We start from the raw sequence: 17,550 nt of genomic DNA, 5'->3' as shown, positions 1-17,550 counted from the left end.
CCTTGATGCGGTATACCGGGAGGCCAGGCATCTGTGATTCTACCTCATACACCCCATCTCTCCACCGATCAGCCAGTTTGTGCTTTCCGGGAATGCCTAAATTATGAAGGAGAACAGCATCCCCCGGGCCAATCTCCTTATGTCGCACCTTGTGGTCATAGCGCCTTTTGTTACCCGCATTTAATTGCGCCGCCGCCTTTTCAGCCAATTTATAGGCCTGCTGCAGGCTGTCCTGTAACCTCTGTACATAACGGAAATGCATTCTGTTGGATACCCCATCGGTAGATATCCGCAGTCGCACATCCACAGGTAGTCGGGCTTCCTCCCAAACATTAAGAAGTACGGAGTATACCCTGTAGACTCGTGTCGAGTACAGTTATAGGCATGCACCAACGTCTCCACATGCTTGCTCCACTCCGTCTTCTGAGAGCCTTTTAATGTCCCCAGCATGTCCAGCAGTGTTCGGTTGAACCGTTCGGGCATAGCATCACCTTCTGGGTGGTACGGGGTAGTCCGTGACTTAGCTATGTTTAACAACTTCAGCAGTTCTCTAATGAGAGTACTCTCGAAATCCCTGCCTTGATCAGAGTGGAGTCTGTTCGGTAATCCATAATGAATTAAGTATTTCTCCCACAATACTCTAGCCACTGTCACCGCCCGTTGATCTTTGGTGGGGAACGCTTGGGCGTACCTTGTATAGTGGTCTGTAATCACTAGTACGTTACCGATGCCCCGGGTGTCTGGCTCGATACACAAGAAATCCATGCACACCAAATCCATAGTACCAGAGCTTTTCAGATGGGCCATGGGGGCTGCCCGTGTGGGGAGTGTTTTCCTCTGTATACAGCGGGTACACATTCGGCAATGCATTTCCACTGATTCTCTCATTTTTGGCCAATAGAACCGGTCCCGAAGTAACCCGAATGTCTTGTCAACGCCCAGATGGCCATGATCATCATGAAGGGCCCTGAGGACCATATTTCTCAGACTTTCAGGCAAGAATAGTTGTCGCCGGTCGGGATGATTGTGGTATGGAATGACCCGGTACAATAGGCAATTGTCCAGTTCGAACTTCCCGAACTCATTCAACAATAGCTTCACCAGTTCTCTGGGGGCTTGCTTAAGAATAGAGGGGTTCTCTTGCTGCAGAGCTTGGCGAGCTAGTTCCACCACTGGATCTTGGACCTGGTGTTGCACCAATTCTTTCCAGGAAATGATTTTATCTTCGGTAATGTTCATTCCTTCCCGACCTCGGTAGGCCCGGGGAATGGCTCGGGATTGACATCCTAATGAATCAGCTACTCTTTGCTCTGAGAACGCCATCTGATCGTTTACCACTGCTGCTAGCGAACATAGAGCACGTATGCCAGGCCCCGGAATTTCCTCCCATACTTCCTCATCTATGGTGGGTTGAAGCCCCGGCCTTCGTGACAGAGCATCGGCCCCTATGTTAGTGGGCCCTGGTTTATACTTAAGGTTGAACCGATAGTTGGCCAGCGCCGCCAACCACCGGTGACCTGTCGCATCCAATTTGGCGGACGTGTTGATGTAAGTCATTGGGTTATTATCTGTCCTGACTTCATACTGTACCCCATACAAGTAATCATGTAGCTTATCCACTACAGCCCATTTGAGGGCTAGAAACTCCAGCTTGTGGACAGGATAGTTCTGTTCGCTTGGAGTTAAGCTTCAACTCGCATACGCCACTGGGCGGAGCCCTGTGTCATGTTTCTGGTGCAACACTGCTCCCAGGCCACTGAAGCTGGCATCCACGTGTAGAACGTATTCTCGGTCGGGGTCGGCATAGGCCAGCACTGGGGCCTGCGTTAGGCTGGCTTTCAATTTCAAGAACGCTTGCTCACAAGCAGAGGTCCATTTCTCTCCAAATGGCGTTTGTGCTGTGGTGGTTTTCCTGCCGGTGTCCTCAGGACAGATTTTTAAGAGATTATTCAGGAGTTTAGCTTTGCTGGAGTAGCCCTCCACGAATCGCCGGTAGTAGCCGCAGAACCCAGGAAGGATCGAAGTTCTTGAACGTTGTTAGGCCGGGGCAAATTCACCACTGCCTCTATCTTCCCTGGGTCGGTGGATATCCCTTCAGCTGATACAATGTGACCCACGTATGTCACGGACGTGCGGCAGAATTTGCACTTATCCAGGGACAGTTTCAGCCCCTCCTTTTGAAGTCGATCCAACACCCTCATCAGCCGCTCCTCATGCTCCTTTAGCGTCTTTCAGAACACTATAATGTCGTCCAGGTACACCAAGCATTCTTGCGGGTTCAGGTCCCCCAGGGTCTTTTCCATTAGCCTCTGAAAGGTGACAGGAGCCCCGCATATCCCTTGCGGCATGCGGGTGAACTGGTAGAACCCTAGCGGGCAGATGAAGGCCGTTCTCTCCTGATTTTCCAGATCCATGGGTACTTGATAATACCCGACCTCAAATCTAGTACACTGAACCATTTACTTCCCGTCAGGGAGTTCAAGAGGTCCTCGATGCGTGGGAGGGTATACTGATCAGGCACCGTACGGCTGTTCAAGGTCCTATAGTCCACGCAGAGGCGTACGGTCCCATTCTTTTTGCGAACCACTACGATGGGTGAGGCATAGGGACTGCGTGATCCTTGAACAATACCAGCTTCCTCCATTTCGGCTAGTAATCTCCTCACCTCTTCCACGTCTCGGGGTGCAATGCGGTGAGAACATTCCCGGAACGGGCAGGGTCGCTCAGTCGAATGGTATGGCGGGCGCTGCGACTGCACCCTACATTCATATCACTTATGGAGAATACCCCCCGTCGTTCTTCCAGTTTGGTCTACAGTCTTCCTTTCCAGCCCTCCGTCAAGGGTGAATCTCCAAAGTTGAATGCCAACCTTGGGGTCACGGCATGGGTGGTGACCACCGGGCGCTCACCTACACTATTCTCCACCGGGGTTACTGGATAGATTCAACCCAATGGTTGCCGGCGATCAATGCACATGGTGTAGGCAGAAAGGTTCCGTACGTACACCTGGGTTCGAGCCGGAATTTTTCCCGACCACTTCTTTATCGAGGCCAATACTTCGTAGCCGAGTCGCTGGTCATCGCGGATCGAGCTTTCCAGGGAGAACTGTTGATCCTCCGGACGTTTGGCCGGATAACGACAGGCGGCGATCATCATTCTTCCTTCCCCGGGCAGGATCTCGGTTAGCCCCCGCTCTTGACTATACAGCATCCCATGTTCCTCTTCGGTCGCAATCTTACCGCAAACCTCTCGCAACACCGGGCAAGCAGCTAGAGCCAGCAACGGTGATTCACCCGTTTCCTGTAGATACTTGCGGAGCACATCCTGTACGATGTCTGTGTTGGTCCCCATGATTATCAGGGCGCTGGGATGATCCTGGGGTTCTGGACATACTAAGGCCTCCACCTCCATGGGGTGATGCTTGCCGCTGTTCAACTGGGGATGTCCAGATGTACCTTCACCACACCGTCAATAGGGTAGTCTTCATGGCTCAACCCTCTCAACCGCAAGGAGTCAGCAGATAGCAGCGGCAGCTGGTGCAAGTGTTGATCGTAGAAGGGTCGATAAACGATGGTCACCTGGGACCCAGTATCCATCAGCGCCAAGGTGTAGATGCCTTCAATCACCACCTTGACGATGGCCGCTGGCCCTATTCGGCGACTCATCGAGGACGGGGCCACTGCTTCGTCGGTCTGCGGAGTACACAGCATAGACTTGGCCGGTCGGGACCCCGTTTTCCGTAGGGAGGGGCAGTACACTCTAATGTGCCCCATTTCTCTGCAAGCATAGCACTGGAGATGACTGTGGTAGGAGTTGTCTCGGACTGAGCGTACAGACACCGGGTGCAAGGGGAGTCCCCTCAGTAGCTGGGTGGTGCGTAGTCCATCAGCATCCATCTTCTGCACCACCCCCTTCCTCACCAGGGTCCACAGGTCCAGATGCAACCGTCGAAGGAAGTCAGACACCATCTCTCCTTCTTTCTTGGCCAGAGCGTGGAACCTGGCCATTAGCGCAAAGGCATCCACAGGAACCCCATACACTTTGGTCAGACAGTGGATGATGCCAGCCGCGTCAGCATCCGGGTGGTCGTCCCGATAGCAGTGCACCATGTGGGACGCTTGGGCCCTCAGGCATTCAATTATGCGCTGCCTCCGGACGGCATCTGTGCATGACCATTCGGGTAGTACCTGTTCCGTGTGGTTCAGCCATTCCTCGAACCCGACTTCTACCAGTGGAGTGGGTTTGTCCGCAGAAAACGCCTTCAGTTTTCGGTATTGGAGGGACTGTGTAGTGTGGTGAATGGCTTCTGCTACTGGCTACTCCCAGCATTTGAATAGGCGTCAAGCCTTGACAGACTGGTTCTGCTCAGCACGGGCCTAATGGCCGAGGGAGTGAACGAAGTGCCTAGGCCCATTGCGGCAGGCCACCGGGGGTTCAAACTGTTCTCAGGGGTGCGATCAGAGCTGGTTGTGACGGTACCTAACGAGCCGAGGTATCCCCTTTGGGGTGTGGACGCAGCCAGTGGTTCGGTGGAATCCACCTGTACTATTGGACAGTGGATGCTGGGAGCCTCGGGCAGAAGTAATACTAAGGGCAGGGCTTTGGGGCATATGTCCTGGTCAGTGACCAATAATATTTTGCGCCAATCCTGTTCCCGGTCGTAATAGTGATCTTGCACTCGGGCAGTGTCCATGAGCGGGAGTTTCCTGACAAGATCGGTCACAGTGCCCAGGTAGAGGGTAGCGGGAACGTGTCCCAGGCCGAAGGCACGTGTCAGGGGAATTTCATGCCGTTGGGCCCACTTGCACACCTCAGGCTGCGAGGGCACAAACATGGCGGGAGAAAAAAAATTGGTTGCACAGTAATAAAACAATATAGTGCACCCTAGGTCTGAGATCTCAGCAGCGCTTCCAAATGTAGCCCTTTTTCTGACACGCTAAAGCGACTACGGGTAACTGCACGCACCTGCGGCTCCAGGAGTTCTGAGCCTCCGCTAGCTGGGAGCCTGGGGTATCACTTATAGCGCAGCGCCTCCACTTACCCAGGATCCCCATGATGTGAGATTCCCCTGGGCAAGAAACATATACACACACATATATGATGCAACCAACTTTACTATATGCACAATAACCTTAGCACTCTATCATATTAATAAACACACAGCATATAACCCAACACATAACCTATAACGCAATATGACCTTAACGCAGCTAAATGATAATGTCCTTATAACGTGAGTGGCTTGGCCACGCACTTAATGAGTATTGTCCTGTATAGTAGTGGCTCAGCCACGCTCTTAATGAGTATGTCCGGGTCCCGCCACCGCGTGCCCCACACACCGTGTCCTTGCGCTAGTAGCTAGAATAACTCCGTGTATTAGGCCTTTGGTCACTCACTAGTGTCCTCAAAGAGTTACGCCTAAGGCGGGATCAGCACCTATTGACCGGTGTTGGTGCACTTAACGTAAATACCTTCCGGTCACGGCGATGACCGGTAATGCTTCGAAAAGGATCAGCCGAATCCTTGCTTGTCTTTGATGTCTGCAGTGCAGCTGTCTGGCCCCAAGCAGCTCACCAGCAAACCTGCTCCGCACGCTTGTCCATAACTGTCTACAGAGTAAGGTGACTGATCGCTACCACTATGGGCGTCCCTGCAGCACAGCAACCTACTGTGGCTCAGGGGCTTCTCCTAAGGGCCTGCGGGGTAAAGCTAGCCTATGCAGGTGGGTCACAGACCCCTGCACGCATACACCCTCCTCCTTTACCTTCCAGAACCCCTCTGACTAGCATGGCCTCTAACCCACGCTTCCCTTTCCTCCTCCTGTAATTCTAGCCTTCCAATTGGCTCCTCAAGTCAGGTGACTGCCCAGAAGCTCATGGGAGTTGTAGTTCCTCAACAGAGCCTCTCTGCCTTGAGCTGCACAGACTCACAGCTATTGCATCAGCCTCTGCAACACTGTTGCAGACCTCCACATGACTCTCCTGAACAGAGTCAAAACACCAACTGAACACACACTGAACACACATATGAGGTTCCTACCACTTCCCTACACTAGTGACATGGTTTGCCCATATAACATACCATACATATCCTGTTATAATTCAATGGGAATAAAGGAAATAATAGCACCAGATTAATCAAAGCAAAATGTCCAATTGAAAGCAATGGGATTTTTTTCTTTATCATCAAGGGGCATAGTCGGGACTGTACATGGCCCCGGCAAAGGTAGTGAGTCTGGTTTACCTGACTGGTGTTGACTGCCAGGCACCACTCTCCCTACTCTACGCTCAACAACATCTGCATTCACCTCTTCCTCCACCCCCACCTCTCAATAACTGTCAGGCAGGCCTGACTGTTACCCCAAAAACATCTTAGAGTTTCCATAGCGGTGTGGGTGCAGAATAACTTATCGACCAGAGTGAAATATGAAGCCTGTTACATCTGTACATATCACTGCCTGTGCTACTGGAAATATCAGTGGTTTAATGTTCATCACACTAGCACATATCTATACTGTAGAAGCTCACTATGGCCAGGTTTTTTCAAGCCACAATGCAGGGAATACCACCCAGATCCAGCGGTAACTGCCATTTTAATCCATTGCAGGTTAAGCGGGATCGGGGTACAATACCCGGGATCTGGGCTTGATGAATTCTGCCCCTTTGTTATCACAGAGGTTTACCTTCATTAGCTCCTCACTCATCTGATTTGCTTCTGCAACTAGGGGCATCAGTTTAATGTAGTCATGGAAGACTGCGAGTACACTTGGATCAGGTTTGCCATCTTTATTATGCAGAGCACCTTAAGTGTAAAAGAAAAAATGACTCAAAAAAGGGACGCAAGCATAGGTAGCCGTACAATGTCAACTAACGGAGGATATTATGCCCAACATACATAAAACATGATATGTATATTCATATTTATTCAAATATGCCATTTTTTTTTAAGTTGCTAGCAAACATGCAACTGTGCAAGTTAAGGTATTGACAGAAGCGCAGAGAGAGAAGACTTCCACAGAGAGTGCACTCAGACCCCAAGCAGAGTACAGGCATACCCGGCATTAACGTACGCAATGGGTCCAGAGCATGTATGTAAAGCGAAAATATATTTAAACTGAAGCACTTCCTTTTTTCCACTTATCGATGCATGTACTGTACTGTAATCATCATATATGTACATAACTGATGTAAATAACTCATTTGTAACAGGCTCTATAGTCTCCCCGCTTGCGCACAGCTTCGGTACAGGTAGAGAGCTGGTATTGCTGTTCAGAACGTGCTGACAGGCGCATGCGCGAGCTGCCGTTTGCCTATTGGGCGATATGTCCTTACTCGCGAGTGTACTTAAAGTGAGTGTCCTTAAACCGGGGTATGCCTGTATGTAGCTACTAGCGCGCAAGAGAGCCTGATTATGAATTAATGTAACTTCCTCAAGTAAGTTTGGAGGGCTACTGTGTGCAGGGTGATTGTTATAGAATAGTAGTCAAAGAAAGGTATTCCCAGCACATCAATGTGTCTCAGCTGTGTACTGGCTGCAAGGATATAGTCAGAAGCAATACTACCAACATATAGTGTCTAATTAAAATGCCGGGGGAGCGTGCGAGGCCTCTGTAACTCCCTCTTACCTTGTCTCCAGGGCTTCTGGCAATGCATCGCCATGACAACGCGGTGTCAAATGACTGTAAGGGGGAGGGCCGCGAGCAGTGGGGGAGAGCCGGCACGGGGGCGCAAACATAAAAGTTTGCGCAGCCCTGGTCTAAATCACAATTATATTAAACACATTTGTACATATATAAAATAAATAATGCTAGTGGTGGCACCATATATGCCTCCCACCTGGGTGACGAAGACAGACAAGTGACATAAATCAAAAGGTACCAAAAAGGTAGGAGAGGTGTTTGATAAAGATCACTCCCTCAAAAAATACCCCAGCATTAATGAAGATCATCCTCTAATTGGGTTCAGTACACTGAGTGTGTATATAGATGCCTTGAAGCACCCACATTCTAACCTCTAGGTCACCGTATGTAACTCTGTTTATGTTGAGATAGAATGTTAGGTAATATGCAAAGCTCAGTTTGGACAGTGGAACATTGACAGATAAAAAATATGATTTTTTTAGATTCTAAGGATCCGTTGGTGCCAATATTCTACTTTATACCAAAGGTACATAAAAACATTACACCCCCCCCAAGTAGACCCATAGTTTCAGGGCTCAAATCATTGACTTCGAACTTTTTTCAATATATTGATTTTTTTTCTACAGAAATATGTCTCTAAACTACCATCATATCTTAGAGATACAACTCACATGCTAGAGATAATTAAAGATATTCAATGGCAACCCCAATAGATTTGGGGAACTTGTGATGTAACATCTCTATATACTGTTATAGAGCACCAATTAGGTCGTATAGCCATCTAGAGAATACTCGAGCAAGATCAAGAATTACCAAGAGATCATATAGACTTTTTCTTGGATGCCTTTCTCTATATTTTGGAGCACAACTACTTCTGCTTCGAGGGAAGTTATTTCCTACAGGTCTGTGGAATGGCGATGGGAACCAGGTTCGCACCAAGTCACACTAACATCTTTATGGGAATGTGGGAGGAGGATTATATCTGGTCCCGCAATCCCTTTGGTGCAAATCTGGTGCTCTGGTGCCATTTCATAGATGGTATGTTACTTATTTGGGATGGCACGTTACAGGATTTGGCCAGATTCATTGAGTATATTAATCTGAATCCCTTAAACCTGCAGTTCACTTCTGTAAACGATGCAAGGTAAGTTAATTTTCTGGATTTAAACATCTTTGTAGAAAGAGGTGATGTTCACACAAAAACATATACTGTAGGGATGTTGATGCGAACAATTATCTCTTGGCAACCAGCCATCACGATCCTAGTTGGATCCGTAATATACCTCTAGGGCAATTTCTAAGAGGAAATGCTCACAAAATTAGGTATTTCAAGAACAGGCAGATGAATTATCAACTACATTTCTAAGAGGAAATGCTCACAAAATTAGGTATTTCAAGAACAGGCAGATGAATTATCAACTACATTTCTAAGAGGAAATGCTCACAAAATTAGGTATTTCAAGAACAGGCAGATGAATTATCAACTAAATTAATTTATAGGAAGTACAGGAAAGGCCATATATCTAGTGCACGTGAAAAAGTAGAAAAAGTCAATAGAGAAGAATTAATAAAAACAAAAAGAGAATGGAAAGATAATGACATGGATAAATTTAATTCTAAAATCCCATTCATTACGGATTATAATCTCATGGCCTCAGAAATCAAAATGATTGGTCGGGCAGGATTAGAGACGGTGCGTGTGACACCATCACGTCGAGCAGAGCGGGGGGAGACCAGGAAGAGTCCCTTTCCCCTGCTGACTCCGCATTACACAGACTCCACGTTAACGCCAACGGCATCATCAGTTGGAGCCCCGCGGTGGAGGCTGAACTGAAGAGACAGCACACCGGAGGAACTCAACTGAAGGAACCATCCAGGCAATCTACAACCAGGTTCATTATTATATAAAGCGTTTAAAGGATAAATTACATTGTGAGACGCACTCCTGGTGTCTGTTTTATATGTTTTATTAACTTTTTATTTTTGTGTGGATCTGTACTATGTTTTTCTTTCTTTTTCTCTTTTAATATCACTGGGACCACTTCATACTAATTGTATCCATCCACCATCAATTGGTAATTACGTCTCAGAACATCTGTACAGTGTGAGTTTTTTTATAAATCCAGATTATTGTCTGCATTTACATTCACTACATAAAGGGTGCATTTATTCACTTTTCACACTTCAGGTGATCTTCTACCAATATACTATACCCTCAAAGTATTTCTCCTGTTTGGTGTCTTAAAATAACAATAGTCTAATTATGAGCATTGGTCTACTGTCATTGTGATTATATAATCAGTGGGGTATTAACCAAAGGAAAACATTGAACAAGCACAAAGTGTGCCTCTATACACTGTTTTCTTTTGTTTTTTAATATATTTCACTGAGCACCGATTGAGGAAGAACAGCGCCGGGAGGACAATCTTTTTTCGCTAAGGAGCAACAAAGGATCTGAACAATCCTCGTGACCTCCTGGCTGCAGGACTTCCAAATCTTTGGAGGTGGTCATTTATCTCACTGTTATTTATTTAAGTATTATCATTTGTATTTGTATTAATTTCATATCACTTGTACTGTATTTCATGCAAGTGTATCTCACATTATTAGGGGTATAGCGCTGAGGTTGGGCTTCTAGTAGCTACATACTCTACTCGAGGTTTGCGGTCACTCTTTGGAAGTCTTCTCTCTCTGAATTTATGTCATTTAACCACTTCCCTATGCACCCCACCTCCAGATATTATCCCCTTATTAGTTTACAACTGTAGCAGGAGTACACCTCTCTCTGTCTTAGTTTCAAGTTAAGATAATGTATGCACATATATACATATCTCTCTATTTGTATTGTGCCATCCATCCAACATACAGTAACATGAGATGTAATACATAATGGCAATACGCTCGTCAAACATAAAAGTACACATTAGGAAATGGAGTCCCTTCCCCGAGTCTAAGTGGAATGTAGGAAAAATTTGCAGAGACAGTTCGAAGGGGTTATGGTAAGTGCATTTGCAACAGGGAAGTACTGTGAGCTATGTACTGAAATTAAAGAGGTGAATTTTGAGACGGGTCTCAAAGGTGGAGAGAGTACTTGGTGGGTATTTAGGTAAAGGGCATTCCAGATGTGTGGGGAAGTAAGCAAGAAAGGTTTCAGGCGGAAGAGGGCTTTAGATACAAAAGGGCTAAATCATGGACATCTTGAGCTTAATGCAAGAGTTAGTAGAGGATTGGGAAATACTGTACTATTTAAAGGGGCAAAATAACATTAGCTGGGCACCACGCGCCCTACGATCAATATCCTAAGGACTGGCTGTATCTTTCTTTATTTTTACACCTTTTAATTAAGTGTATTTTAGTGTTTTTTAAGTGTTTTAATGGTTTAATAAAGCTACTTGCAGTCTATTCCATCTAAGACTTTACCTTGTTTTGTACCACCATCATGGAGGGGCTACCTGCTATTCTTCTTATACTTGGAAACTAGCACTGAAGTCCTAAGAAGAATACAAAGATATTTTTATGTGTGCTTGCTCACACGAGGCCGTGTGAGTATTACCCTAAACCTTCATTTTTATATTTCCACCCCCACCATCTCTCCATGTCTCAAGGACACAAAACATTGAGACCATATATGTAAGAAAAGATACCTTCCCCCAGGATTGCACTCACACTTGCCCGTGTGAGTGACTGCAGTTTTTGCTGCTTTTTATTTATTTATCACAGTCTGAGACTTATCACTACCACATGTATTTTCCCTAAAATATTTGTTTATATATCTGTTTGCTCTGAGGGGGATATCCCAACTGAAAGCTCTCGGCGAATCCAAGAAGAGATCCGGACCTGAGCAGAAAGTAAACCACTCCAGCAGAGACAAAGAAAAGAAGACCGCAAAGAAACCTTGTTGTGAAAGCATTTACACAAGGCCGTGTAAGTGTGTTTCTATTTTATTTATTACCCCCACCATCATCTATTAGAGGTCATATACACCATAGTAAAATTCCTCAACCTGTGCTCCCCCTTTCTTTCTGTATCCCTGTACCAACAAGGATCCTGGATAGATCCTATTGGTGTCAAAGCCACAGGAAGAGACGACGAAACTGAGGGGACCCTTGTATATGTTTTCAAGGTTGTAAACATCTTGTTATATTTCCCCTGTTATACATTTTGGACTGAGCGCCCGGGTTTTTCCTTGTTCCAGTGTGGGGAAGTAAGCAAGAAAGGTTTCAGGCGGAAGAGGGCTTTAGATACAAAAGGGCTAAACCATAGACATCTTGAGCTTAATGCAAGAGTTAGTAGAGGATTGGGAATTAATGTACTATTTAAAGGGGCAAAATAACATGTTATCAATGTAATCGCCTTCCTCAAAAGTAAAAACAGTTAACCTAATACAGTGTACTGTTGTGTAAAATGAATACGTTGTTATTTTCACTGGTCCTGTGAATTCTTTTTATTATGACAGAGTGATGGTGCAGATCAAGGCACTAAACACTGAAAGTAATCACTAACTATAAAGTGATAAACTGAAGGGGGGCGTGGCCAGCAGCCGAACTGGGATGCCGCACAGCCAGAGAGCTCCGTGCGGCTCCAGTTTAAAAACGACCAATAATACCCCTCAAATCTCCCCAAAAGTGGCAAAAAAGTGCCCCACGAGCGGGGGAGACTAACCCGCACCTCGTGAGGCCCCATGGCGGCAAAGCGCTCGGGAGAGCCGGAGTCCCAGAGCCCCTGCAGCCGACATTTTCAAGATGGCCGCCGGACGGAACTGAAGGAGCCCTGCAGCGGCGGCACTCAGCCTGAACGGCGAGGTAGGAGAGGAAACGGGGGGGGGGGGGGGGGCAGCATGACAGCAACCAAAAACAACTGACCCAACAAGTGTGGGAGAGAGGGAGGGCAGCCACTGCATAATAGCTGGGCTGGGGAAACCTGGAGCAGAGGTCATATAAGTCTGCACACTTAAGGAGAGCTGGCAGAAGTGAGTCTGTCCCCCCCCCCTATCCCTCACACCCGACCCACCTAAGAGCAACTTCGGCCAAGAGTGAAGGTACCAGTGGGCGCGCCCCCCCCCACCCCTCCCTCCCAACAAGTGTCCACAGCAAACAGACATGAAACCCCAAAGCAAAGAATTAAAAAATATAATATAATGTCGTCTCCAAGTATGGCTGGGTAAACATGGAGCTTTGCAGCCCCGCCAGCATTTAACCACTGAATAACACCCTTCTGGCCCGAAAATCATCACCAAATTTGGCTCGCAGAATAGACTTAACGACAGAGAATGTCTAAGCATAAAAAAGAGGCAACCCCAGGGGTCTCTAGATACTTCTCGCCGCCTCAGAAGAGAACTGAGGAGTCGGGTGAAAAACAAGATGGCGCTAGAGCACGTGATGCAGCGCTGACTGCAGACACCCGGCAGCAACTAAGCGCGAGCCCGGGGTCTGAGGAACCAATTACCAGAGCATACATGGAGGAGCTCTTTAGTGCAATGCACTCCAAACTACACATATCCTTACAGGCGGATATCAAAGAGGCCATCAGGGATATCAGGTAAGATAATGCGAGCCTGACGACGAGAGCAACGGAGACGGAAAATAAAATGGAGGATTCCCTCACAAGGCAGACTGCAGCAGAGGAAGAAATCATACGGTTAGGAGAGGAGATACTAACCCTCAAAGAAGGTCTAGAAGACCAAGAAAACAGAGACAGACGGCAGAATTTGCGCGTTCATAATGTCCCTGAAACAATACCACAAGAGAATATCAGACCTTACCTAATCGAACTATTCACTATGATTTGCGGAGATTTAGCTGAAAAGAACCTCGAGATTGACAGAGCCCTGGGGCCAAAATCAGATGATCCGAAACGCACACTCGATATCATCGTGAGGATGCATAGCTTCTCTGCTAAAGAAAGGATCATAGCGGCCTGCAGAGAGAGGGAATCTATAGTTTTCCATGAAGTAACCCTGCTGATGTTCAACGATCTTTCGCGGCTAACCATCATCCGCTGCAAGGAACTGAAGCCCCTTACAACTCTAATGCAGGAGAAAGCGATAAAATACCGCTGGGGGTTCCCTTTTAAATTGATTGCCAGCAAGGGGGGAAGATTCCTGACTATACGCCACCCAGAGGATATGGACCCGTTTGCCCATGCGTTGGGCCTGACTCCCCCTCCATCATGGTCGACCGAACTGCCGAACCACGGCCCCAGTGAGAACAGAGGAGGCCCAGAACGGGCGTCTGCGAGAATAGCCGCCCATCATCAGAATCAAAATAGATAGCCATCTGCTGTCCCCGATGAGACTCGACTTGAAAGAATGGAGATGCCACTAACTGCCTAGATGCTCTGGCTCTTGCCGACCCACGGACCCCGGAGATGCAGCCCTCTTTGTTCCTGCAACCAACTGCACCAGCACGCCTGTTGAAAGAAGCGGGAGCCCCGTTGGACCCCTGACGTTGGGTTTTTCTTTTGGGTGGGTGGAGGGCCCGCTTGAGCGAAGACTTCACCTGGTAGCCAGATCTGCACACAAGGACCGTCTCACCACCCCGGAGAGAGAGCCGAACCAAAGCGCCAGTCTCAGGAGCGGATGCATCGCAGGGTTTGTTAGACAGGGGACTATCACTGCTTTATGCCCCGCCGTCGGCGATCCAGGGACTCCCCCCCCCCCGCGCTTGGCCCAAGGCCCATTAAAGGTGAACCTGAGTAGAGGCCCTGGACCCCCAAGCAATCCTGAGGCGAAAGCCCCAAGCTTAGATCCAGGGCTCATGTTTAAAATCTGGACCAGATTTTGCCAATGTTTACATTCAGGACTATGGTTGCCACAATGTTGAAGTTGTACACACTGTCTGTAGATGCGTGCACATGTACAGGGAACACAGGATGTACAAACTCGGTCCCCCTGCTCCCTGCCCCTCATCTCCCCCCCCTCTCCATCTCCCCCCCCACCTCAATCCCATGTCCCCGGTTCCCCCCCCCACCCTCCCTTGTCCCCCATCCCTCAGAGGTTAGAACCATAGAATGTCACCATGTGTCTACTAACTACTGTACCCTGCTATGGGCATGAAAATGCAGCAGTAATTTAAAGATGCAGGTTGCTGTTCACTTACACTTATCTCATATGTATCCATAAAACATGACGATATACTGTGGAAACCAATTGTTAACACTGCATCCATATATGTTTTTGCACCATCTTAACCTGATATATTGAAAGGTACTATCAAGAAATGTTTTAAATGGCTGAAAATGTATGTGAATCCTGCTCCCTAGGCCTTCAATCCATGGATGAGCCTCCCTAAGCCTCCCCCACCCCTCCTCCCCCCACACCTCCTCCCTCACCCCACTCCCCCTCCCTCACCCCACCCCCCCTGCCTCAGCCCCCTCCCCCAACCCCACCCCCCCTCCCCCACCCCCCCTCCTCCCCTCCCCCACCACACCCCCCACTCCTCCCCTCCCCCAAAATGCATTCCCAATGAGTTATTACTCGTCATTTAGCAGTAAAAAAAGAGTAGCAATTTTAATTCGCCACTCCTCCCCCCTCCTTCCCCTCTCCTGCACCTACCCCCCTGGCCCTGGTCGGTCAAGTAAGACTCACCTCCACGAGCATCTTGACAGTGCTAATACCCTTCCTAAGAACAGACAAACACATTAAAAGCAAACCCCATGGCTAACCAATCAGCTATCAAACTGGTCTCTCTGAACGTAAAAGGTTTACAAAATAATCGGAAGAGGAGGCTAGCTCTTCAAGAACTGAAGAGCTTAAGGGGAGATATTGTATTCCTCCAGGAGACGCACCACGTCCCAGGATCCGCCCAAAACTTTCAAAATGCGTTCCCAATTTTAATTCGCCAAGGCACTCCATTCAATCTAACAAAAATAACAACGGACCCAGAGGGTAGATTTCTAGTGGTGTATGGATCTCTGGGTGGCTCACCGGTCGCTCTGATCAACCTTTATGCACCTAATAAAAACCAAACCGTGTTCTTAAAAAAAGTATTAGAAGGGGTGGACCCTGAATACTTGTCCTCAATAATATTAGGAGGAGACCTAAATATGGTATTAAACCCCATTGAAGATAAATCATTCAACCTGGGCTGCTTGCCCTCCGCTCAATCACATAGAACTGGGAAAAAATTTAAAGGAATAATTAAAGCGTTCTCTCTCATGGATATATGGAGAATCCACCACCAAGGACAGAAGGACTTCACCTATTACTCCCCCCCTTACCAGACGTACTCATGTATCGACTATTTTCTTGCTACCAAGAACATTCTAGAGGCCGCACTAACTTGGACATCGGACCGATAACTTGGTCGGACCATGCCCCAGTTACCTTGACACTTTCAATACCATTTACAAAAACGGTCACTTACAATTGGAAATTGAATGACTCCCTATTAAATGATATCAAAGTAGAGAAAGAAATCAAAAAAAGCCCTCAAGGAGTATTTCAATATTAATTGTGGTTTAGTGTCATCCCCAACAATTTTGTGGGAAGCACATAAGGCCACAATTAGAGGTAAAATAATCTCAATTGCCTCCCACAAAAAGAAAGTTAAAATGGAGAGGACAAAAATATTAATAGACAAAATTCTCGATTTGGAAAAACAACATAAAGCAAACCCCTCAAAAAAAATATATAAACATCTGACTACTAATAGAACTGAGCTTAAACAAATTCAATTGGAAAATTTCGAAAAAGCCCTTAAATGGACTAACCAAAAATATTACGATAAAGGCAACAAGGCCGACAAACTTCTGGCTAGCAAGTTAAGAGGAGTGCAAAAAAGATCCCACATAACGGCGATCAAGAATACGTCTGGTGAGGTAATATATAACGAAAGAAAAATAGCCGAAGAATTCACCAAATTCTATACCAAATTATATAATCTAAAGACACAGGGTAGCGATCCAGAGCCCAATAGATTAGAGGTAATCACAAAATACCTTGATGATTGCAACCTTCCCACACTAACAGACTAAGAAAACTCCGCCCTTAACTCCAAAATTTCAAAAGCAGAATTGACAGCAGTGGTGAAAACACTGAAAACCTCCAAAGCCCCTGGCCCAGACGGGTTCACTAATGCCTATTATAAAAAGTTTTTACTCATACTGTCCACACATCTACTGAATATGTTTAACTCATTCATGGAGGGAAACCCAATTCCCTCGTCAATGTCACTGGCAAACATTGCTATTATACATAAGGAAGGGAAAGACCCTATGCAATGTGGGAGTTACAGACCAATTTCCCTCCTGAATAACGATCTTAAACTTTATAGCAAGATCCTGGCTAACAGGCTAAATCCAATACTACCTAGGTTAATAAATCTGGACCAAGTGGGGTTTGTCTCGGGGCGTCAAGCCTCGGACAATACTCGTAAAATAATCAATATAATTGATCATGTACACCTCACAGGCACCAAGGCAATGCTTCTGAGCTTAGATGCAGAGAAGGCATTTGATAAAATTGATTGGCTATTTCTCAATACCACAATGGAAAAATTTGGCTTTAACGAATCCTACTGTATCTAACAGGGGTCCGCGCCCTATACCAAAATCCATCGGCCCTCGTAAGATTGCCAGGTGGGAACACCGAAAGATTCCAAATCAAAAATGGGACGAGATAGGGTTGCCCACTATCCCCCTCCTCTTTGCACTCACTATCGAGCCTCTGGCGTCAAAAATACGAAACAATATAAATATCCAAGGCATAGAAATAGGAAAAACAAATTACAAGATCTTGCTTTTTGCGGACGATATTATCTTGTCATTATCCAGACCCCAAACTTCCCTTCCTAACCTTCAAAGGGAACTAGGAGATTTCGGCAAAATATCTGGATACAAGATAAATAGTGATAAGTCTGAAGCCCTTAACCTTAGTCTTTCAGAATCAGAAGTGAAATTGCTCAAATTGAATT

The 17,550-nt window shown here is 46.8% G+C and overlaps 1 protein-coding gene across 1 annotated transcript in view; it reads right to left on the bottom strand.

The window, feature by feature from the left end:
* Positions 1 to 17,550, bottom strand: part of LOC142492360 (kinesin-like protein KIF28) — an 84,504-nt gene that overhangs the window by 23,545 nt on the left and 43,409 nt on the right. The window contains exon 14 of the mRNA XM_075595007.1: positions 6,683 to 6,801. Coding sequence (XP_075451122.1) covers positions 6,683 to 6,801 — 119 coding nt within the window. The remainder of the gene's footprint in view (positions 1 to 6,682; positions 6,802 to 17,550) is intronic.

Source organism: Ascaphus truei, chromosome 4 (assembly GCF_040206685.1).
Source record: "Ascaphus truei isolate aAscTru1 chromosome 4, aAscTru1.hap1, whole genome shotgun sequence".
NCBI classification, from domain to species: domain Eukaryota; kingdom Metazoa; phylum Chordata; class Amphibia; order Anura; family Ascaphidae; genus Ascaphus; species Ascaphus truei.
Note: the sequence above shows the minus strand (reverse complement) of the source record. Positions and strands in the feature narration are given on the sequence as shown.